The sequence below is a fragment of the Wyeomyia smithii genome, chromosome 1 (genome assembly GCF_029784165.1).
Source record: "Wyeomyia smithii strain HCP4-BCI-WySm-NY-G18 chromosome 1, ASM2978416v1, whole genome shotgun sequence".
NCBI lineage: Eukaryota > Metazoa > Arthropoda > Insecta > Diptera > Culicidae > Wyeomyia > Wyeomyia smithii.
In genome coordinates, this window is record NC_073694.1 from 182,260,754 (window position 1) to 182,286,449 (window position 25,696).

The 25,696-nt window shown below is 38.6% G+C and overlaps 1 protein-coding gene across 1 annotated transcript in view; it reads right to left on the minus strand.

The window, feature by feature from the left end:
• LOC129733941 (uncharacterized) overlaps positions 1–25,696 on the minus strand; it is a 46,218-nt gene that overhangs the window by 9,821 nt on the left and 10,701 nt on the right. The window contains exons 3-5 of the mRNA XM_055695566.1: positions 948–1,298; positions 796–886; positions 392–510 (exon numbers count right to left, since the gene is read on the minus strand). Of these exons, the coding sequence (XP_055551541.1) occupies positions 392–510; positions 796–886; positions 948–1,083 (346 nt within the window). The 5' untranslated portion in view covers positions 1,084–1,298. The remainder of the gene's footprint in view (positions 1–391; positions 511–795; positions 887–947; positions 1,299–25,696) is intronic.

Below are 25,696 nucleotides of genomic sequence, written 5' to 3' on the forward strand. Positions count from 1 at the left end.
AGCACATCCACCTCCGCTCCCTTTCCCCTTTTCCACATAGAACGAATGTTGTTCAGATAGATTACAGCTTTTGTTATGAAACTTTTCTTCCGCGCTCTGTTTCCCGAACGTAGAACATGCAACAACGAACGCCACGAGCAGGCCCCCGAACAAACGACAGACCGACCGTTTAGCAGATGGTGGTGAAATTATTCACTTTTTGTGCTGGCCCCAATACTGGGCACTGGGGTATAGAGTGTCAAACAATGTAATTGTTGGACTTGCGTTTTCCCACCTCCAGTAGCTGGTTCGGGCAATAATTGAATATGAACCAGTTTTATGGGAACGCTCGGTGGTTAGTTACCTCGAAGGAGACGCGTGGTGTTTTAAATTGATTTTGTGCGATACTTACAGTTGAGGATACACGGGAACAAAACGTAAAAGTTGAGATTCGTCGACCGGAAATACAAGGCCTCTGTAACGTAGAGCATCATGGTGATAGCCAGGGAACAGCCTCCCATGCTGACGACTCTGTGAAATGATAGAAATAAAAAGAAGGCAAAAGGGATAAGCTGCAATTGCCATTATTCAGTGATCATTTTTCTTACGAACAGGAAATGAAACAAAATGTAACTATAAAGACCAATGAGATGAACAGCGCTGATAAATGTGAAAATGCGAAAAAACGCTTCTGAATTGCTACCGTCTGTCTTCCGGCGATCGCCAATCAGCAGCTTTTCTCGCTGTTCAATTTAGAAACAAGATTGGGCAGTCAACGGTGCGAAACGGTTCCCCGATAAGGAAACTTATACTTACGGTTTGTAGTGTATATACAGAGTGCAGTGGACCAGTGCTACTGCCTTCAGAATGCAATAAATTCCCAGTATCCGAGAAATTGTGTAATCTCCTGTGGATTAGGATTGTATTATTATTAGTGTTTTAAAGTTGCCCTTTTCTAATTGTCCTACCTTCGATAAACTGCGTCTCGGAGTGATCACCTAGAAAGCTTCGTCGCTCAATGTAGCAGCGGACTGCCGTTCCAAGATCCATAAAGGCCACAAATGCGATCCAGCCCCTGAAGGCGTACAGTAATTTACGCTCCATAGCTGTTGCTTACGGAACTGCGATGGGTGCTGGGAATTTCCGAACAATTTGATATGGTTTCGGTGCGAATCGATGCTGACGGTTTGTTAGTAGTGGCTTCGTACTTCGGTAACTTTTGGCCTGCAACGTTTGCTGGTTGTGTGTTGACTACCTTGGTTTTGGTTGTAGCTTTTGTTTTATTTCTTTTGGCAGCGGCATCAAGGTGAGTTCATAATCTGATAATTAAATACAAAAACGAAACAAATGTTAAAAAAACAGGAGGGTTGGGTGCAAAGCCACGACCGCAAGGTTGAAGTAGAATACTTTTACGAGAAAGATAACCCTTGCGTGTCAGTCATTTTTTCTAGTAAATAAACGTTGACTAATCAGATCAATCGAATTTTTCGCTTCAACAAGGATTGACCATTTTCAATTATATAGTAAGTTGCTTGTTTCTTGACAATTTTTAAATTTTGAGATGAAATTTTTTCGGATGTCGTGCTCATGACTGAAGCAAAAGATAATTCAGTACGTTTTAAGACACGGAGATGAAGTAAGATTTCTAACTGTTAAAAAAACTGGACGGCTCACGGGTTGTCAAAATGAGTCAACTTTTCATTGAATGCATTTACTATTACCCACTATCGCACAGAGACTGCATTTCACTAAAGTGCCTAACTGCATCAGCCGCTATCGATGCTGATATCCGCTGCAACTAGTGTGCTATCCATAGCCATGCCACAGTTGTGGCCGCTATACGCTGCCATTGGTATCCACTGTCCCTGCATCAGCTGGCCCAGCTGTTATCGTTGCTGGAATCCGTTGCAACTAGTGCGCTATCCATTGCCACGCCACAGCTGTGGCCGCTTTCCGCCATTGCTGGTATCCACTGCACTGTTAGCGCTGCTGCTAAGGGAGGACGACTGCTGTTGTCGCTGTCTAGAACTATTATGAGCGGCTTCGGCTGAAACAGGCTCTTATATAGGCCAAATAGCATGTTTTAAATTGCAAGGTATATGATTCTGTCGACCGTGCTTGGGAAGCAGTCATATAACGACCAATCAGAGGTCGAATTTTTCGTTTTAACAAGGCTTGACTATTTTCAATAGTACAATAGTGTGAATAATAAAATTACAATTATATTCTTTTGGGAAGAACCTTAGACGATTTTCCAATCTATTGCTGCAAGAACGAAGGAAATCCATCGAATACTAACCGATTTATTAGCATTTGAAATTGGACATATTTTTCACTATTTCGGTTTTAGATTTTCATTTCACCTCCCTATGTAGCCGAACTTCCTGAGAGAAGTATTCTACTTCAAAATATCCAACGATAAATTCAGTCATACCAAGTAAAATATATAAAAATATTTATTATGTTCAAAGAGGTTACATTGGCGACAATGTCAACAATGTTGGAAATGTTCAAAAATAAAATCCTAATTGTTAGAATTTTTTTTTATTAAAGTACAGGATGTAAAAGGGGAAAAATCAAATGAGTCATAATTATCAAAAACAAAAAACAATAGAAATAAACGAAATTAATCTGAACTGTAGAGAGGTATTTTTTTCTTGAAGGTTAGAAAAGGCCAAAATAGAAAATGATCCCAAATTGAGCTCAGAATAGCTGAAAGCCATTTCTAAAGGCCAGAAAAGGCTAAAATAGAAAATGATCCCAACTTGAGCTTAAAATCGCTGAAAAGCCCTTCTAAAGGCCAGAAAAGGCCAAATTAGAAAATGATTCCAAATTGACCTCAGAGTCGCTAAAAAACCTTCTAATGGCCAGAAAAGGCCAAAATAAAAAATGATCCCAAATTTAGCTCATAATCGCTGAAGAGCCCTTCTAAGGCCAAAAAAGGCCAAAATAGAAAATGATCCCAAATTGAGCTCAGAATAGCTGGAAGCCCCTTCTAGGGGCCAGAAAAGGCCAAAATAGAAAATGATCCCAAATTGAGCTCAGAATAGCTGAGAGCCCCTTCTAAAGGCCAGAAAAGGCCAAAATAAAAAATGATCCCAAATTTAGCTCAGAATCGCTGGAAAGCCCTTCTAAAGGCCAAAAAAGGCTCAAATAGAATATTATGCCAAATTGAGCTCAGAATAGCTGGAAGCCCCTTCTAAAGGCCAGAAAAGGTCAAATTAGAAAATGATCCCAAATTGACCTCAGAATCGCCAAAAAACCCTTCTTAAGGCCAGAAAAGGCCTAAATAAAAATGATCCCAAATTTAGCTCAGAATCGCTGAAAAGCCCTTTTAAAGGCCAAAAAAGGCCAACATAGAGAATGATCCCAAATTGAGCTCAGAATAGCTGAAAGCTTCTCCTTAAGGCCAGAAAAGGCCAAAATAAAACATGACCAAATTGAGCTCAGAATCGCTAAAAACCATTCTAAAGACCAGAAAAGGCCAAAATAGAAAATGATCCCAAATTGAGCTCAGAATCACTGAAAACCCCTTCTAAAGTTCAAAAAAGGTCAAAATAGAAAATGATCCCAAAATGAGCTCAGAATCGGTGAAAATCTCTTCTAAATGCCAGAAAAGGCCAAAATAGAATATGATCACAAATTGAGCTCAGAATCGCTGAAAAGCCCTTCAAAAGGCCAGAATAGGCCAAAATAGAAAATGATCACAAATTGAGCTCAGAATCGCTGATAAATGTTCCTAAAGACCAGAGTAGGCCAAAATAGAATATGATCTCAAATTGAGCTCAGAATCACTGAAAACCCCTTCTAAAGACCAGAAAAGGCCAAAATAAAAAATGATCCCAAATTGAGCTCTGAATCATTGAGAAGCCCTTAAGAAAAGGCCAAAATAAAAAATGATCCCAAATTGAGCTGCCAATCGCCGTCTTCTATGAGCCAGAATAGGGCTGAATAGAAAATGATCCCAAATTGAGCTCAGAATCGCTGAAAAGTGCTTCAAAAGGCCAGAAAAGGCCAAATTAGAAAATGATCCCAAATTGAGCTCAGAATCACTGAAAAGCCCTTAAGAAAAGGCAAAAATAGAAAATGACCCCAAATTAAGCTCAGAAAAGCTAAGAAACCCTTCTAAGGGCCAGAAAAGGCCAAAATAGAAAATGATCCCAAATTTAGCTCAGATTCGCTGGAAAGCCCTTAAGAAAAGGCCAACATAAAAAATGATCCCAAATTAAGCTCAGAATCGCTGAAAACTCCTCATAAAGGCCAGAAAAGGCCAAAGTAGTAAATGAACCCAATTTGAGCTCAGAATCGCTGAAAACTCCTTCCAAAGGCCTGAAAAGGCTAAAATAGAAAAGGCCAGAAAAGGCCAACATAAAAAATTAACCCAAATTGAGCTCAAAATCGCCGAAAAGCCCTTCTAAAGGTCAGAAAGGGCCAAATTAGAAAATGATTCCAAATTGACCGCAGAATCGCTAAAAAAACTCTTCTAATGGCCAGAAAAGGCCAAAATAAAAAACGATCCCAAATTGAGCTCAGCATCGCTAAAAAACCCTTCTAATGGCCAGAAAAGGCATAAATAAAAAATGATCCCAAATTGAGCTCAGAAAAGCTGAAAGCCCCTTCTAAAGGCCAAAAAAGGCCAAAAAAAAAATCCCAACTTGAGCTCAAAATCGCTGAAAAGCCCTTCTACAGGCCAGAAAAGGCAAAATTAGAAAATGATCCCAAATTTAGCTCAAAATCGCTGAAAAGCCCTTCTTAAGGCCAGAAAAGGTCAAAATAAAAAAATGATCCCAAATTTAGCTCATAATCGCTGAAGAGCCCTTCTAAGGCCAAAAAAGGCCGAAATAGAAAATGATCCCAAATTAAGCTCAGAATAGCTGAAAGCCCCTTCTAGGGGCCAGAAAAGGCCAAAATAGAAAATGATCCCAAATTGAGCTCAGAATAGCTGAAAGCCCCTTTTAAAGGCCAGAAAAGGCCAAAATGAAAAATGATCCCAAATTTAGCTCAGAATCGCTGAAAAGCCCTTCTAAAGGCCAAAAAGGGCTAAAATAGAAAATGATACCAAATTGAGCTCAGAATAGCTGAAAGCCCCTTCTAAAGGCCAAATTAGAAAATGATCCCAAATTTAGCTCAGAATCGCTAAAAAAACCCTTCTAAAGGCCAAAAAAGGCCAACATAAAAAATGATCCCAAATTGAGCTCAGAATAGTTGAAAGCTTCTCCTAAAGGCCAGAAAAGGCCAAAATAAAACATGATCAAATTGAGCTCAGAATCACTGAAAACCCCTTCTAAAGTTCAGAAAAGGCCAAAATAGAAAATGATCCCAAAATGAGCTCAGAATCGGTGAAAATCTCTTCTAAATGCCAGAAAAGGCCAGAATAGAATATGATCACAAATTGAGCTCAGAATCGCTGAAAAGCCCTTCAAAAGGCCAGAAAAGGCCAAAATAGAAAATGATCCCAAATTTAGCTCAGATTCGCTGAAAAGCCCTTAAGAAAAGGCCAACATAAAAAATGATCCCAAATTAAGCTCAGAATCGCTGAAAACTCCTCATAAAGGCCAGAAAAGGCCAAAATAGTAAATGAACCCGATTTGAGCTCAGAATCGCTGAAAACTCCTTCCAAAGGCCTGAAAAGGCTAAAATAGGAAATGATCCCAAATTGAGCTCAGAATAGCTGAAAGCCCCTTTTAAAGGCCAGAAAAGGCCAAAATTAAAAATTATTCCAACTTGAGCTCAAAATCGCTGAAAAGCCCTTCTAAAGGCCAGTAAAGGCCAAATTAGAAAATGATCCCAAATTGACCTAAGAATCGCTAAAAAACCCTTCTAATGGCCAGAAAAGGCAAAAATAAAAAATGATCCCAAATTTAGTCCAGAATCGCTGAAAAGCCCTTCTAAAGGCCAAAATAGAAAATGATCCCAAATTGAGCTCAGAATAGCTGAAAGCTCCTTCTAAAGGCCAGAAAAGGCCAAAATAAAAAATAATCCCAACTTGAGCTAAAAACCGCTGAAAAGCCCTTCTAAAGGTCAGAAAGGGCCAAATTAGAAACGAAACGATTGACCTCAGAATCACTACAAAATACCCTTCTGAAGGCCAGAAAAGGCCTTAATAGAAAATGATCCCAAATTGAGCTCAGAATAGCTGAAAGCTTCTTCTAAAGGCCAGAAAAAGCCAAAATAGAAAATGATCCCAAATTGAGCTCAGAATAGCTGAAAGCCCCTTCTTAAGGCCAGAAAAGGCCAACATAGAAAATGATCCCAACTTGAGCTCAAAATCGCCGAAAAGCCCTTCTAAAGGTCAGAAAGGGCCAAATTAGAAAACGATCCCAAATTGACCTCAGAATCGCTAAAAAAAACCCTTCTAATGGCCAGAAAAGGCCAAAATAGAAAATGAACCCAAATTGAGCTCAGCATCGCTAAAAAACCCTTCTAAGGCCAGAAAAGACCTAAATGAAAATTGATTCCAAATTGAGCTCAGAATTGGTGAAAGCCCCTTCTAAATGCCAGAATCACCAAAATAAAAAATTATCAAATTGAGCTCAGAATCGTTGAAAAGCCCTTCTAAAGGCCAAAATAGAAAATGATCCCAAATTGAGCTCAGAAAAGCTGAAAGCCCCTTCTTAAGGCCAGAAAAGCCCAAAATGAAAAATGATCCCAACTTGAGCTCAAAATCGCTAAAAAGCCCTTCTAAAGGCCAGAAAAGGCCAAATTAGAAAATGATTCCAAATTTAACTCAAAATCGCTGAAAAGCCCTTTTAAAGGCCAGAAAAGGCCAACATAAAAAATGATCCCAAATTGACCTCAGAATCGCTAAAAAACCCTTCTAAAGGCCAGAAAAGACCTAAATAAAAAATGATTCCAAATTGAGCTCAGAATTGGTGAAACCCCCTTCTAAATGCCAGAGTTACCAAAATAAAAAAGGATTAAATTGAGCTCAGAATCGCTGAAAAGCCCTTCTAAAGGCTAAAATAGAAAATGATCCCAAATTGAGCTCAGAATAGCTGAAAGCCCCTTCTTAAGGCCAGAAAAGGCCAAAATAAAAAATGATTCCAACTTGAGTTCAGAATCGCTGAAAAGCCCTTCTAAAGGCTAAAAAAGGCCAAAATAGAAAATGATCCCGAATTTAGCTCAAAATAGCTAAAAGCCCCTTCTGAAGGCCAGAAAAGGCCAAAATAAAAAATGATCAAATTGAGCTCAGAATCGCTGGAAAGCCCTTCTAAAGGCCATAATAAAAAATGATCCCAACTTGAGCTCAAAATCGCTAAAAAGCCCTTCTAAAGGCCAGAAAAGGCCAAATTAGAAAATGATCCCAAATTGACCTCAGAATCGCTGAAAACCCCTTCTGAAGGCCAGAAAAGGCCTAAATAAAAAATAATCCCAAATTGAGCTCAGAATCGGTGAAAACCCCTTCTAAATGCCAGAAAAGGCCTAAATAAAAAATTATCCCAAATTGAGCTCAGAATCACTGAAACGACCTTAAGAAAAGGCCAAAATAGAAAATGACCCCAAATTAAGCTCAGAAACGCTGAAAAATGGTTCTAATGACCAGAGAAGGCCAAAATAGAAAATGATTTCAAATCGAGCTCTGAATCACTTAAAATCCCTTCAAGGGCCTGAAAAGGCCGAAGAAGAAAGTGATTCCAAATTGAGCTCAGTATCGATGAAAAGTGCTTCCTAAGGTCAGAAAAGGTCAAAATAGAAAATGATCCCAAATTGAGCTCATAATCGCCACAAAGTGCTTCCTAAGACCAGAAAAGGCCAAAATAGGAAATAATTCCAAATTGAGCTCAGAATTGCTGAAAAGCCCTTCAAAAAGGCCAAAATATAAAATGATCCCAATTTTAGCTCAGAATCGTTGAAAAGTGCTTGTAAAGGCTAGAAAAGGACAAAAGAGAAAATGATCCCAAATTAAGCTCAGAATCGCTGAAATCTCCTCATAAAGGTCAGAAAAGGCCAAAATAGAAAATGATCCCAAATTAGGCTCACAAAAATTAACATGATAATAAAGTCAACGCAAACAAATATCAAAAATGGCTAGTTTAGAGAAAAAGCTTAAAACCTTAAGCAACGTTTTTTGATTGGAAGCACCACTTTATTTTCTTACAGGTCGTGGATTTTTTTAGGTCGTGCAAAATGCACTACATAGGGAATATCCCGTGCAATCAATTGTTCTCCTGTTGGCACGTTCTGATGAAGATTGTTTCTTATGTCTACTATCTCTGTAAGAAGAAAAAAAAAAGCCGCACAGAGCCCTCAGACAGAGACAACAAGCTCGCAGCCATGCACGGAAGCATAATGATACGGAGCTTTAGCAAAAGAAGTCTCGCCCGCGGTAGATCCAACAGCTTGATTATTTCAATAAATCCACTTTTGAATCAATAAAGGCTACTCTTCAAGTTTGCATGAAGCGCTACATGATGCTTCCTCTAGGTGGAAGGCGATTGCAAGCGTAAGATAATGTTTTCCACGCTACAAAGGCTTCCATTCTGGTTCTAGGTCTAGTTGCTGCGGTGGAAGGATTAAAGGATCCTTATCGTGTTGTGGGCGACCGGGAGAAATTGTTTGTTCCCACATCGTGCACCGAAGAAGTGCGGCAAACTGGTATTCCGATACACAGCAAACAATCGCTGAATACCCGAACCAGACGCTTCTGTGTGGGATACAAACAGACTCTTTCAAAATAACAGTGTAAAATGCAGACGTGCGTTCCGGTTGGGAAAGTGACGATGAAAAATAAATACCGGAAACGACCGGTGGCGGGAATTTCCCGCGAGGCTGTGAAGCGCGCCTAACTTTCAGTCTCGCGATTAAATGGAACCGCGTGTCCATTGCCAATTGTTAATTTATTTCCTAATAAACTAGTATGACGAATGTCGTTTTAAAACCACTTTCAGATTGAATTAAAAAAAAGCGCACCGCTTTGACTTATATTTACCTCGTGATCTTTATGACTAGACGGGACGAAATCAAAAATTTATGTTAACCCCACTGGGCATATAATTAGACCTGCTAATTAGTAGAGATTGCGATACAGTAGCAAGGTGCTGCTGGCGATCTGTCAACTTCACCATCAGCGAACGGCTCAAACACGCAACATTGCGTGTCGCTGGTTCATCAATATGTGATTTAATTACTTCCCTTCTGAGTCTGAGAATGTGTTTTGATTTCGTAAAATAAATCGTCAACTACATACCGCTTTTCATCAAATAGCTAACACAACTGAACCCTAGTACACTTTCAATTTTAAAATAAAATAAACACAAATCAGGCGTCAAAATATGAGCTGTCACTTTTTTCCACGCCTGCTGATATTCTGACCTGGAGACATTCTGATGAACGGAATGGGGTATAATAAACATCCTTTTCCATTACACAAGCTAGAATAAGTTTTTTTTGTAAATTATTCAAAATTTAAATCAAAACGGTATATGTCATACGTTCCTTTAGTACAAATTGCAAGCAGAAAGCACATCTTCGATATGTTGCTATGCTACATATTTCGCAAGCAAACCCGCCTTGGGCGAGAAAAAAAACATTTCCCATCAGAAAGATGGGTTGCTGTGTTTTATTTTTAAAATTGCTTTATAACTGCCTTTCGTTTCTGTTTAGTTTTTTGCTCCTGTTGCTGCTATTGCTATTGTCTTCAATGATGAGCCGCAACTATATTTGCAGCAAAAAGATTAATCACAAAGTTTTTTCAGGGTTGCTCTAAAACAAGAGCGCCATGCCGGATCACCCAGAAAACTTCCAACTAATGTTTTTTTGGCTGCAGAGCGAAATGTTCACCGCGGGGGGTTTCTGGTGCTGATGGTTGCGATGATGGGAAAGAATTTTCTTTTAAACCGGAAAAAAACTTGTTCAATAGAAACTGTTTGAAGGTTTTAACGGAAATTTTTTGGAGCAACGTTTGAATCACAGTGAATCTTGATTTTAATATGCTTTTACAATAATTTTCGAATAGAATGAAAGCAAACTGACTGACGTTTTAACCCAACCTCAATCTCGTCTTGGACACCTACTTTTTTGTCCCCAAAGTTGATTTTGAGGAAGTATTCGCATTTGTATGGCCAAATTTCCGAAAAAAAATATTTTAATATTGGCGACCATGGCATTTCTTGTTATTTCTAGATCTTCAACATCAGAAGCCGCTGTTTCCAAAGCTGCGAAAAAGTGATCGAAATTATTTCAACCCAAAAAATGATTTTAGAGCTGAAGTGCCTTCAGCAAAGTTGTTCCATTAATTATTCTCCATTTTAAAGAAGTTGCAATTTGGTGATTATTCCACATAAATGTGAGCAACGAATTTCACTTTTCTCAGTTTTTCCATATAAAAATCCACTTTTTCCGGCGAATTTAGGACATAAGAAACAACTACGCCGAAGAAACCATACCTCTACCTGCCTTTTTAACTAGATTTTTGTGGGGTGTTCTATAGAATATCACCTAGAACATTGTTTTTTTAAGTGTTACTCTTTATAGTGATTTACTACAGTTTTTCAATGTTTTACAATGTTGTTTACTATGAAAAACACTATTCGTGAGAAATGATGCACACAGACAAAAACTCGACCTCAGATGCCATTTTGAAATCAAAGATGGCGGCTTCCAGTACATGGAAAACAGCCTAAAATCCAATCGTGCTGCTCATAGACCGAAAATTGTTAGCCTGCAATTTGAAATTGGAAATCCTTTGGCCTTCCTCAACTGTGTTACAACCTTCAATATTATTTTCGAATGACTTCAACACAATTAATCAACGCTCTTCTTCAGGATTACGTATCATTTTGAAAAAGATAGTGTTAAAAAGAAATCTTACTAAATTTACCGTTTCGAATCATGATTAACCCCAATCGAGTGTTAATGCAATCAGAGTAGGCAGTGTGACTTTGCATTGGAGTTTGAATACTGCCTAGCAAAACCTGCATGAAAATCGAACTGCGATGAAATTTGCGACATGTCTGCTGCAACAGTTTGTTGTTCTGTCCTTTGAAAGTATAAATTCACTCTAAAAACAAATTTCATCACATCAAATTAATCGCCTGCATCGTTGAATACATCGTGCACTGCGTGCCTTGCATGCATTTAAACTCAATCGATCAAAGTGTGCGGTGCAAAAAAAAATCTAATGTCGAATTCGTTTTTACGGCAGTACCATACTGTCCCGGACTACACTTTACAGCTGAAAAAAAAATAACACTTTCCGAGCAGTTGCAATGGTGTGCGCAATACCAGAGGTAGCGTTTGTTTTGGTCATTGTTTGTTTTGTTTTAGTCATTATCGTCATTGTCTTTTTGTCGCGTTTGTGTTACTGTACGAAAAATTTGCTAATTTACTGAAAAAATGACAGAACTTATTATTATTTGCAAAAATATGCATTGATAGTGAACGATGATGGTACGGTGTACGGGTACAGTGATTTCGACACATTTTTTTTTATTTTGACACATACGTGTGAATGTATTGGTGTCTTTAAAACTGCACTCTGTTTCTTTCCGGGACAGAAATAGATAGTCCGGAGAATGAAAAAAAAAAAACAATCATAGGACAAAGTGTAGTCCGCGGTGTAGTCGCAAAAACGAAAACGACATAAAACAATACATTGACACAAGTAAAAAAAATTGAAAATCTCTGTCCGATGCAGTCATAGTTTACTACGATGGCATTTCGGGCCCGATTTGAGACCAGCCAGAGCATTTTGTCTACCACAGGAACGTTTTAACAACCACATGGCGACCGTGATAGAACACGACCCTGCAATCTTCGGATTTTTTTTCATTCTTTTTAATAGCAATAAAATGAAGGCTCAATCACAGAGAGCATAACGGGGCCGAAATTTCTGTTGAAGTAGGAAAGAGCCTGCTTGAGTAGAATCAATGAATATTCTTCTTCAAACAGGAGGTTTTTATACCCTCTCATCTCTTAAGAATACAATAATAAATAAATTACAAATCACAAACTTTTAAATTAGAAAAGCTTGAGAAACATGATTTTTGCGGCTACAGGAGCGCCTTACTTCTAGCTCAGCACGTAAAGAAAATATGGTCCCCGTGGTTCTGTGGTTAGCGATGTTGGTCGGCTAGCTCTTCCACACGGGTTTGATTCCCGATCAGGTCGAAGATCTTTTCGAACTGGAAAATTTCTCGACTCAGGACTGAAGCACGGTGTATCGTTGTATTTTATCCTACAACATGCTAAATGTGCCAAAAACAATATCGATATTCTCGAATTCTCTCAACTAATCTAGTTGATAGAGACCGCTATTAGCCATCCAAGTTAGCGCGCGATATTGTTTTTTACGTAAGGGGAATCTGCTTAATAGGGGCATCCATGGATTTAAAGATAGAATACAGAAGAGGTTTAATTTCAAATAATCCATATACATTAAATGAAAAGAATCAATTAGGTTAACAGTTTTACACCGTAAATCAAGAAAAAAGTAAAGGGTAAAAATATTAAGCAGAGAAAGGTTCCAACATCTTGGCACACTTCAATTAAATTTAATATTACAGCTCGGAATGTTACTCACATAATGCTTTTTTAGTATAAACTTGCATTAGTAATAAATTATTACTAATGCTAGTTTATATTTACTATTACCAATAATTCTCTTGATGCTGACCTAACAAGCCAGGCGTCGTAGGTTCAAGTCTCGGCTCGGGAGAGACTGTTAGTGTCAGTAGGATCGTAGCACTAGCCCCGCAATTGTCCTGTACACGCTGCGAAGTCTGTGTATCAATGGAAACAGAGTGTCGAATTCCGATTCGGAATGTAGCACCACAGACAGACGTTCAAGTAAGAACAAAATTAATCGAAAATTCCGTGTAAAATTTGTGTAAGAGAATTGCGTTATAAATCACTTGTATACTAGCGCTGCCTGGTGACCTTATCGCTACAATACATTTTTTTTTCGCTGGTGTATGAGGCTGGCGTCACTGGTAGCGCTATCTGGTTACGAATTGCTACTACAAAAATCTTTACACAAGTTTGGAACTCAGCTTGGACGTCTGTCTGCGGTAGCACCAAGGCTTTGCTTACTAGCATAAGTAAAAGTACTGTTAACATATGTTTAAATCAACAGGTCCATCGGGAAACGTTTAGAATTTCTGCGTTATGTATTCTGAAGCGATTCGCGCTGCTGCATTAATCTTCCTAAAAGGGGAAAAGTGTGGCATTATAATTTGAAGCGACACTGTTGCAACATTGTGTGCACGGTTGCTTCGGTATCAACGCCGACGGACGTTCAAGCTCAGTTCCAGTTTGACTTTTGTAAAGTTTTATAGTAGAGGTTCCTGGGGTAAAACGCATCAGTTAACGAAAGCAGCGTATGTTCTTGTTGAAGCTGAGAGATAAAACCAATGTTATATACTGATCAAAATATAAAGAGCCTTATTTATTAGTTCAAACTCGCAACTGATGCTAAAACATTACAGAAAATGCATAACACACATTTTTTTAAGTGAGTGTAATAATTTATAAAAGTCGTCAATCGAGGCGAAATGCACCCTTGCTGGGGTAAAATGCACCGCAACAAAGGGGCAAGAAGTAAAAAAAAATAATAAAAAATTAGACCATATTGCAAAAAACTTATTTTTGTATTTATTTACATTTTCTGACATTGTAGTGCTGCCAAATTGACAGAAACAATTTTGTTATTAAAATGTTTCTTCATTGTAAATCGGAGGGGGAGCATTACAAGCGAACCACAACGATAAACGATCACAGTTCACTAAAATCACACTTCGGACCCGGCTAGTAACCATCCAGAGCGCCACCACAGGAACGTTTTAATCACCACGCTGAAAAAAAAGTTGAAACTCTTCCAAATATTAATAATTCCATTAACGCTTTGATGCGGAATGACGCTTTGGAAACGGCAATTGGTGAGCCTCAAGATGGCAACCAATAGCTAAAATCGCAATCAAATATGGGTATTTTTGTATGGAAGGTGGTACTTAGAGGCTGAAGACAAATTTCACTCACCATTTACACCAACTACTTTTCTTCAGAAAAAGATTTCTATTTCAAGTGAATCGATATTATCCGATTTTCTGCACGCAAAATAGCGGAGATTCCAATATCGTGTTCTAAACAAAAAACACGTTAGGGGTCATCCACATATCACGTGGACAGCTTGGAGAGTGGGAAGAGGGGGGGTGTATGTGTAATGTCCACGGCCCATACAGAAGAAAGAATAATTTATATGAGCAGTTTTCCACGGGGGTGGGGGGTTTGTGTGCATTCAAAATCGTTTAAAATCTTTCCACGTGGTATGTGGATGGCCCCTTAAGGAAAATTTGTTAGAGCAAACCAACAAACGTCGATCAAAGCAATCAGGATCTGCTGAAATCTATTTTTATAGGGTTTTTGATCCTGGTTCGAATCATACCAAAATTGATCCTGATCTCATAAAATATCGAAAAATCATACTGATCCAGTTATTTGAGATTATAATGTTTGCATAATACGCTTTCGGTATTTATCAAAGCATCACAAGTTTTTCACGGAATAAAAATTACATCCTCAATTACATCCTCAAATTACATCCAAATTCAATTACTTACGATTAAAAGAGCTTCGAATTTGTTTTGGCTACTTATATACGACCTGGTTTTTCGATATTATGTTATATCACTTATATACAAACAAAAACAGTTTTAAAGTGTTAAGGAATGAATATTCTTTCGTTCCTGTACATTTTTTAATTGAAAAATTCACCAAGCTCCGAGCTACCGATTATGCACGCTCGTAGATAATAACTCTAAAATGAGTAACATCTGACGCATTTTCGTAAAAAGTGGAACAACTCTGAGACTGAGTAACTCCTCGAATACTCAAAACTAAGTAACACTAGGCGTCTTTGAAAATGAGTCATTATTACTCAAAATCTGCGTACGATATTACTCATTTTTTGGGTACAGCTCAGTTTTATTACTGGATATAATCCGGCATGACCAATGAGCGACATCACATAATCATCAATAATTATACCTGGTGATACAAATTAACAATTATATTTGGCGTACACAATTAAAAAATATATGTTAGAAACTTAAGCACAACAAAATCACATTCGAAATGGGCGTTATATGCGACGTTACTCAGAAAGAAGGTATATGAAGGGAACCCAAAAAGAGAGTGAAAGTCTACGAACATCGTTCTCAAATGAGTCAGAGTTGCTCAGTTCATGAGTTATTATTTACGAGCGTGTGGGCAATTAAAATGACTGTTCGACTGACAGCTGGCGCTGCAGTAAAAAGATGATGATTTGTAGGCAGCATTTTAACCTATTAAGATTCTATTTGCAGTAAGTTATCGCGAGTTTACGAAGCGGGAAACTTTAATAATTTAGGTTTTTTTTTACTAAACGGTAGATTTAAACTAAGAAAATGCAATTCCAACACGCTATGTACCTACCAACTCCTGTAAAAACATAACCTCAAATTAGGAACGAAACAGGATCTCATATATTTCCTATTTCATATGTATCTTCTTGACAGTAAGCAGTCTACTAGATGCTGCTGAAAGTTTCTAACCAGCCGTATCCTTTTTGACGCCAAGAACATCCATTTTACACTAATATCGCATAAAAAACAGTCTAGTGTGTATATTAACCTAGAGATACTCAGAGAGAGACATAAACGATGAAAAACACCGCTAGTTTGGCAACTAGGTTTTGCAGTTCAGAGGTGCCAGATCTCTTCTCAAAGCGCAATGTTGATTAACTTTCTCATTTGACTCGTATAACTGATGGTGACGGTGGAAGTCCTGGGGAATGATAAGGTGCACCACAAAAACCGTGAGGGTGTTGAATTTTATGTTTATGTATAATTTTATATACTTTCACCATAATTGATCATTATTTTGTTGACCGTACAATAGGTCTTTGAACTACCAGTTAAAAATCACTGTGATAAAGCAATTTTGGAGCATTCTCGATTCATTGTTTAGCAAAAGAACATGAAAAACGTGTGAAAATAAATATAACTTTTTTTTTACCTGATTGCAATACTAATCATATATTTCAATGTGTTATCTTTCTTGTTCGTTTGGCTCAGATTTTGACATGTTCGTTTGGCTCACAACATTCTCTTCGCATATCTCTCCCTCTGAGTATTGCTATATTAACCTTGGCTAAAAATTGAATCTATCATCATTTTACTAGTTCTAAAGTTTGAATCCAGAAGTCGCACGGTCGTTTTTAGTTTTGCGTTAAATCGCCAATTGTGGTTCGAATTAGCAAGCTCCCTTATATCACAGGTAGAGGCGCTATGTATAGTAAATATTTCAATCAAAGCAGTCTCAATACTATGGGTTAAGATTTTCCGGAAAGCTTTAGAAAAAATATCTAGAAATACCGTCAGAGGTCGAATAGAGTTCAATTTGTGGTCCCAATTGGCAGGTTCCCGTGCAATGTGTTCGATGCACAATTTTACTATTACTTTTTTCACTATTATAGGTCCGCATAACAAAGCCCGTAAAGTATTCCGCGAAGGCGCTGGAAAATGCCCTTGATGAAGTGAATAACGAATAACGGCTCACAAAAATATGAGATCCTGAAATAGACGCTAAGTAACAAACTGAATGGAATTTACAGGGTGGCAACGTGAAAGTGGTACTCTTTATCTATGTCATAAAACTCAAACCAAGCTTTTCGAATTCATTGCAAGCCGCACGCTCAACTTCGTTCGGCGTTTCGTTCCAAATCTTCACTAAACGTTTTTTAAATAGTGTCCAAACTCAAATCTCCATCGTCGTCTAACTTTTCTAGCATATATCCCCAGATACTGAAGTCTAGCGTGTTGAAATCCGTTGATAGGCCATTCAGATAAACTGATGAAACAAGGTAAATTCTGCTTACACCATTTCTGAACGATCAATGCCTTATGCGCAGGTGCTGTTTCCTGTTGAAAGCAAAAACTGTCTTTCTCAAAAAGCATTTTAGCGCAAAGATGCAAATGATTTTTGATAACGTGTTGCAGCCTGCAACTTGCAGGTAGTACTCCTTGTTTATTTTCACGCCCCTGTCAATGAATAGCAATGGTAATTTTCAAACTCAAATTTTCCCAAACCATCACAGCTGACCGTATTTTGATATCGCTCGACTGCTCTTTTACCGGCAAAAATAACATGACGACATGCTTCATAAACACAGTCATTTTGCTTATTCAAAGTTGCCTCCAGGGAATCAATTTTTCGTCCGAATAAATTATATTATGACCTGCGTGCGTCTTCAGCAGCAACCCTGTCGGCAAATTTTTTTAACGAGTTGATCCGTGAATTTTCTGCTTCTTAAAAGCTGAATTTACAAGGTTCTTTTTGATAACATTTTGCATGGAAGTGTGGCTCATGTTCATTTCACATGCCATTTTTCTTGCCGAACGGGCTGGAATTCGCCGGAAACGTTCCTTCACTGCTTTGATGACCGCTGGAGTCCTAACACTCCGTTTTTTACCGGGTTTCTTCTTGGGAACAACCGTGCTCGTATCATCGAAACGCTTGATGGTCCTGTTGAGAAATAATCTGCTTAAATTCAGATGTGACAGCTTCCTCCTGATCTCGGTGATAGTCAATACTTGCAGATGCAAGTATCTCCGAAAACCGACTGTTTTTATTCCGAATAAACAGTAACACGTCACCCTTTCAAAACATGCTCATATCTTCGTCATGCTGTGACAGAAAATACAAGGAGGGACACTCGAATACGTGTATCACTTCTATGTTGCCACCCTGTATTCACAGCTGGTAAAACAGTTTTGAATGTGCAATAGACACAAACCTTTCTCAATTCCATCCGAATTCGTTATGTCATATTCCAGAAATTCAATTGACGAGAAAAAACAGCATTTATTTCTTTGCCAATAAACCTTTGGTATGATCTTTGTTACTGAATCTAACCTTCATTCACAGTCGAAATGATATCCGAAACATGTTAGTTGGGGAAAAAATTAAAATTTCCCGTTTCCTCCATGAGCAATCATCGATATAAATTCCGTAAATTTAATTTGAGTCGTGTGATTTGATGCATTTCGTAACAGGTCCATATCGGAAAACCAGAGGCATTTTCATTTGTCAAAAATGTGAAAAGTTGACCGCTTTGAGGTACGGCTTCCGGAAACTTTATAACAAGACCTTTGCCAAGGACTTGTAATATAAAATAACGATCACACTGAGCGCTTGGAGAGAAACAATTCTCTTTTAATTATTTTTTAATGTTTTCCTTTTCTAGCTTTTTATTTCTTGGCTTTGTCCAAGCCACCTATAGTTGCAAAGATAGGAAAATTTTTTGCTAACATTTTTTGTTACCATCGTCGTTTCTCCCATGGGAAAGAAGGTGTCTAGCATCAACACTTTTTTCCGGCGAGAAAATATCAGGAACAGGGGTCTATATTTTCGAAACATAACAACGGAACTGAAGATTTCGCGTAATTATTTCGATTCGAGCAGTTTCGTTTCCAGTAATTCCTTTCGGCTACTGTCATCGAATCACGATGAATATTTTTAGCTATCAAACAGATTTGATCACAAGTCTTTTGATGACGCAGTTAGAACGGCAATGGAATCCAATTATTATGTTGAGTATGCTGTTGATCACTGGCACCCCGTAGCCACTTCAGGGTGTGAAACGGGTGTTGGAGCTTGGAGAACTTTCGTATCGTCATGATCTTCTTTTCTCCTTCTTGTCTCTTTGTGCGTGAAATGGAAGCCGAATGCCTCCGTCAGCGCTCATTGTCGTTTTCAATTGACAATCGTCAGGTGATAGTGACGCTAGTATTCTCCGCTTTCAATTGAAAATCTTCAGCTGTCAAAACCAAAGCAAGAGCATTCGAGTAGTTTTTATTTGACTCACAAAAAGCTCGAATCGTTAGAAGTGGTTGGGTTTTGGGTGGAATACGGGTTTGAAACATAAGAAACCCGACTACCTTTATCGAGTACATTCTCTTCAACCGGGTAATAAGATTCCAAAATAAATAGAGAATAAAGGAATCATAAGTAGACAATAAAATAAGCAACAATTAATGCTTTCTGATATCACGCTGCAATTCAGATCACTAACATTTCAGTAATGTTCGGAAAATATCCAACCCGACCGTCTCTAATAGTCAACGGAAGGTAGCTAGAGTTAATGGTTTAGGAATGAGGAAGGGACCGTATCGGAAACAAATACGAATGATATATTGCGCTGAGAATCGTTACGTATAATTAAGTTGTTTGAAAATACTGTTGACAGAAAATTTCCGCTTCTCTTCTGCTTAAGCAGCTTCTCCGAAAAGAATTATGTATTATTATGCAAAAATATGAATTTTCCTCCACAGTAATGAATCTATTTCGAATGACCAGTTAAAATGCAATAAATTTATGATCCCTATTAGCTCAGCTATTGTGATTGTGTGTAATTTTGAATCCACAACCGAAATGTTCCGGAACAAAACTGTTGCTCGTGGCATAGTTTCATCCTTTACATTCCGCTAAACCGTTAGCCTGCTGCAGAACAGAATAACCCAAATAAAGAAGAAAAAAAAGTTTGCTCAAGCCATCACAAAAAATACCTCTGAAACTAACCGGATGACTTTTCGAATTATGCCACTCAATTATATTATGTCAATGCTCTTAAATAGCGAGAATACTAACCACACTTAAGAAGCAAATTTAATATTTAGTGAAACATTCGAATCCTTCCTATATTGCATTCCGATCCGGCACTAAAAGGGCAATAAAAGACCACCACTAAAGTGGCACTATCGCAGCTGCACAGCAGATATGCATATAGGTTGAAACTTTAACCAGCAGGCAAACTTCATTCTCTTGGAGGAAAATTTATACACTCGGTCTATAGACTTTGTGGTGGAAGAAACTGTACGGCATTTTCACACGCGCTGGAAACAAATTACAACCGGAAATTCGCCTCGCATGGCAAGGAAGTCATTTATTAGGGACAAATAGGCCGGCATGCATGCGGTGGTTAGCTACCGTAAGGAATTTAGCGGAAGATGGACGGCGGAAGTTAGCATCCGGTGGGGACGTTCTCAAGAGCGTGCCGCTCTTCTGCGTGTTTTGGTGTCCGAGTGATGCATCGAAGAAGTGCGACCGAGCAACGTATTAAAATTACAGTCCGAAAAATTCGACTTTTAACAAGCTGCCATATGGTTATACGAAGCCGTTGCTGCATTTTAGGACTTATTTGGACTGTTTAATAGTGGTGTTATTTAAATTTGGATGTCCGGTTTCAGACAGAATAGCTTCGGTGTCGTACATCCTGTATATAGCAATTTCACGACATCAATAAAAGCGGGTGGTCCTCCATTGAAGATGAGGAAGCAGATTTTCTAAATGGCTTTTCGACACACTTTTGCTGCTAGTATGGAGTTGTTCAGCTCTCTACACGAGTTCAGCAGTCTGTATGGGATGAACTAATAAACCATTTGATTAGTGGAAAACTTTCACCATTTCCCCAGTTGCCAGTTTTAAACTACGTGTTCCACAATTCTAGACTTTTAGACGCTGGTTTCCCGTCACCCTGTGACTACGTTAGTTTTTTTCACTTTGCTGAAGAAGGATTTTTTCCAGGAGGAGCGGCTCAAGCAGCGTGAGTTCTCCAAAAGAAGCCCAAAATGCTACGAAAAATCAAGATCAATCGTTGTTTTTCAACCAAAAATTCATTCCAACTTCAGGTCCTCGAGATTTCATACACTGCCGAAGAAAAGCCTCGTAAAACACATACATTACTGTACAGATTAGTTCATGACAACTTGAATTGGTAAAACTTCCTAAACGCCTCCTTCGATTGCTAAAAAGAGTTTACGCGTTGTGAAAACTGTCACTTTCTATGCGAATTGATTTCGCAGTTTATCATTGACCTTTACTGCGAAGAAACGCAGTTATATTCATAGTGACTCCCTCGTGCCGTTTTCATTCTCCCCTGCCAAGTCATTGTCAACAACAGTTGTGCAGTTAAATCTTTTAGTTCACATTGGGGCACTACAGACGACAATACATCAAAAATTTGGTACTCACCAGTGACCTTATTTGAATGCGTCACATTTTCCGTCTCGTCCCCTTGGAAACTCGCAAACTTTCCTAGGTTGATTGACATCTGGAAAACTGTTACCAGTGATAGGAGAAAAAAAAACACACACACAATTCCCGCCCGATCACACAACATGACAGCTAGAAACTAAAATATTGAAACAGTTTGTTTTTCGGTGCGGTCAGTTTTGTGGTTCGAACCAAACCGAAGAAAACAACGCAGTGGTTATGTATTATTCCCGACTGTTGGGTGATTTGCTTTTTTCTCTGATTGGCATAACTGAGACTTTGGACATGTTTTTACTTCGGCTATCAGTTGCAGCAGCTGGTATATTAGGGTTGAAAATTTTCCTCGCGGTGCAGAGTTTTGGGGTTTGTTTCGATACTTTTTCTGAACTAGTGGAAAACTGCTCAGCTACATTGTTAAAAAACATACATTTTCCTCTGAATTTTGTAGTACGTATCACTTAGATTGACGAGCGTGCTCACATAACGTTTGTATCGAAAAAAAATGGACAGAATTGCCAATTTTTCATTGGTTTCCCTTCCCACACACTGACCAAACTACCCATGCAGCAGCAATCAAAGTAACCCATGAGTCAACAGAAAAAAATTGATAGCTCTATCAGTCGAACTCTAATTTTTTGATTTCTTGTAAATGGGTTAGCATTTACTTTGTTTGTTTACGTCGTATATCGAAACTTAAGATATTGAACGGAAATTGAATTATTCTGAATTAAAACAAGTCGATATGAAAGCTAAAATCGTGAATCAAAACAAAAAACACCAATTCCAACTCGCAATGCTTAGTACCTACTCTATACGACGAGATCTGTTCTAATCTATCACCTACTATCAAGCTAGATAAATGCATCAGTGAGCATTTTTTACCGCTTACCGCTGCCAGCTTCCGATTACAGAAGGTCAAAACTAATCGGACGATGCCGCCGTAGTTCCGGTGTAGAAAGAGACACGAACCTGCCACGGAGTTGGAAAGCAAAAAAATTCCAACCACCTTTTCGTGCGTCGTCGATGTAAGTGATGGACACCAGTACTGGTCATAAATCATTCCCACTGGCTGAAGGGATCAGTATCATCCCTCTCCGTTGGCACCGAAAAACGTTCAGTCATTAGCAACCGCGTGGTACGGAGTACACGGCCGCTCCCTTCTCGAATACGTGTGAGCAAGCGTATGTTAACTAGGCAAAATCGAATTTGTGTGGAGGTATTTTGGGGTTGAAAGTTCCGGACATCCGGATCAGCAGTTTTACTCACACCCGAGCAGACCGGAGTGCCATAATTGTGAAATGGGTTACCAGCTAGGGCTGTACGGATTCCGAAAGGTTTCCCCTCCTCCTTACGTTGGAGCTGTGAGTGATGGTGGACGCCTGCCAGCACATAATCTGTTCACGAGAGAAAAGGTACCTCTACACACATCATTCGGCTAATGATTTATCGATGCTGCTAAGAGCTGGAAGAATGATGTGCTTGACGAAAGACACCGACTGTTTGACGGGGTTGAGTGGAGCCTAGTTTCGAGAGCGATGGTTTTTTGACTATTACGAAGATTACAATCTTACGGCTAGTAGATACTAGTTTTAATTCAATTAATTATTGATTATTCGAAAGTATCTACTTTCTACTCGGAAAATTACAGTGCAAACATTTTATTTGCAAACATTTTCTAATGTTATACTTTTAGATAACACATCCCTAATATAGACACTATATATATAGACCTGCGGACTGAATCGTAGCGAGCCAAAATAACTGTCAAACGTGCGAGCCAAAATGAACATAACGAAAAATTTGTATCAAACAAATAACAAGAATATAAAAAAACAGCGATTCCAGTGCTGCTGTCATTCACTACGCAGGTCTATATATAGTGTCTATAATCCCTAAGCGTTTTTGCACTCGTGAATGACTTTTGTTGCTATCCGTTTCAATGTTACGCCCGAACTTTTCCGTGTGATTGGAAAAAAAAAATAGCGTTTGGATTTGGACTTGTTTTTATACTAGGACGTTCACAGTTTCAAAAATATTATTGATTTGGCTTCGAATGAACGTACAGCTGTTATTGTATGCCCTTAGACTTCAGATATCAACTCAAATTTGCTGCACAAATGATTGTTTGTTTTGCTTTAAGATTATTATTTCCACAATATCTATTAATTTTTTTTTCACTTTTGAAAAAAAAAAATGTAATTGCTTCTCGCCCATAAACAGTATTTCGATAAAGATCAATGGTTTTGTGATACGTGGCGCTCTTTCAAAAAAAGCGCGTAAGTTGAATCGTCCGTTGCGGTTGAGGTCTGTGCTCGCAATAATCTGGACCTCCAAAAATTGCAATAAAACAGTGATGAAATTTCATTTCAACAGTGGTGAAATTTCATCTTGGAGAGTATGACTTTTTTGAGTTTCATGTACTATTTCATCCTATCCAGCTTTTTACGCGCCATAATGGCGGACGCTATGAGGAAAAATTCGTAATATGTTACCTACCCTTTTGACAACTCTGCTTACGTCAGTTTGTCTCTTCATGTATTTCGCACGAAAAACAATAAATCTGGCAACATTAATATTGCCAAAACTGCAGAAATCACAAATCTGACGTAAGCAGGAAGGTTCATAAATTACGAACGCGCATTATAGCACTCGCCATTATGGTGCGTAAAAAGCTTCCTTAAACTATCATCTTCCCCACCTAACATAAAAATCTCATGGTTTACTGTGATAGGTGCACCGCAGTGTCAATGTAAACAAAAAAGGCATGTTGGCATAAGTTCTAGGCTCTTGCAATGAAGCTTTTTCGAGGAGTTCTGTAAAGTTTTCGGTCTAATCAGTTGTGCAGTCGTGTTCGTCTAGTAAGAGGCTACATTAAGATGAAAGATTACGGTAAGTTTGAATGAATATTGTAGAAAAAGTTGTATTTTTTTAAAGGCCTTCTGTTGGGGTAACATATACAGTTTTTATGGGGTAATATGGTCAGGTGAATTAAATTCTTTTATCGGCTTGATTACAGATGCCAAAAAGCATCTGTACACAAAGTATCGGAAGTGTTTTCAATCTCCAGGCCAACATTGATCCGTTACATAAAGACCCAGACAACGAGCAACTTAGCCTTCGAGCTAGGTAGTTGTCTCAGGGCAAAAAGACGCGTCCAGAGAGCAAGCACCACAGCAGACCAGGAGATGCTCTAAAAGGTTTTCCGGGCAATTAGGGCTGCACTCAAACAAGAAAGAAAACTAAGCAAAATGAACTGCTATAAGAAGCTGTACCGAGGGGCTAATCACGGTTATGGACCAAACTTCGGAAAAGTTGAAAACGGTCGTTTAGGGACTCTTCCCGGCACATAATCCACTAACTTCGCCAGTTTCACCACCGGTCAGTGTCTCCAATAAAGATCGTCTCAGGTGTGGCGAACAAGCTGAAGTCGAAAAAGACACTTAGTCCGGATGGAACCCCCAGTGTGGCGTTGAATGCAGTGATCCAAGAATTTCTGGACATGTTCAGGGTATGTCATTTCCTAGACAGATGGAAAAAGCAAAATTCAGTGCTGTTGCTGAGGCCGGACAATCTATTAGGGAATTCAGAATCGTACAGGCCATATGTTTGCTGGACACAGTTGGTATGCTTTTGGAGAGGATCATCTTCAACAGGCTGCTTCAACAGGAATGCGTGTACCGGACTATCTGTGTAGGATCCTAAGTGGCTACTTCCAGAAAGGTGTACTGGTATACGAAACTATCGAGGGACAGAGGATATCTAACATCACAGCGGGATGGACAATGTGAGTGCTGTTCCGATTGTTGATTTTGCAGAAGATATCGTACTATCGGTGACAAGCGAGTCTTTGGAAGAGGTGGAAACGCTGGCTATCAAAGTGATCGGATTGATCGAAGACTAGATACAAAAAATAAAGCCGAAGATAGCAAGCCACAAAACGGAGGTGCTCTTGGTAAAGCAACTGTAAAGCAGTCCAGTAGGCAGAAATCACCCTTGACAAGCACATCACATTCTCGAAGCAAACGCTCAAGTATCAGAGAGTGATGATCGACGACCAACTTAAATTTAACGTAGATTACACTGGTAAACACAGGTTTTGCCCTAGAGCTCAAACTTTTTAACCATTCCTGTGAATTTTGGTGCCCCCAATGAAGATGGCTTTTTCAGGGACTTGAATGAGCCAACGTAGAAGCGATTTGCAGCATTTTTACGCCCTTCTGCCTACTCTAGAAGTATCAAAATTCACAGAAATTGTTAAAAAGCTATCATTTTTACAGGGCTCTGATAAATTTGAGCTCTAGGGTGACATTATGCAACAGATAATATTATTTTGTGGTCCATTAATTCTATGATTTCAGGAGCTTTAGAATTTGGGAATAAACAATTTGGGGATTTGAGGATCTTATTAATTAGAGTTCAGGAATCTAGGATTCTGGAATTCATGGGTAAGATTTCATAATGTCAGGTGAATAAAAGCTCTGTTTTATATCATCTTAAATTTTTCTTCTGATTTCGGAATTTTGCGATTTGAGGATTCAGAAATTTTAGGATCTTGACATTTGAAAAATTGAAAAAAATTTTAATTTCTGAAATCAAAACTTTCCAAAATCCCTAACTACTTCGAATAATAATGTTCTACGAAACGAAATCTCATTTTTTTCAGCGTAATCTTCACAAATCCAGTTCATTA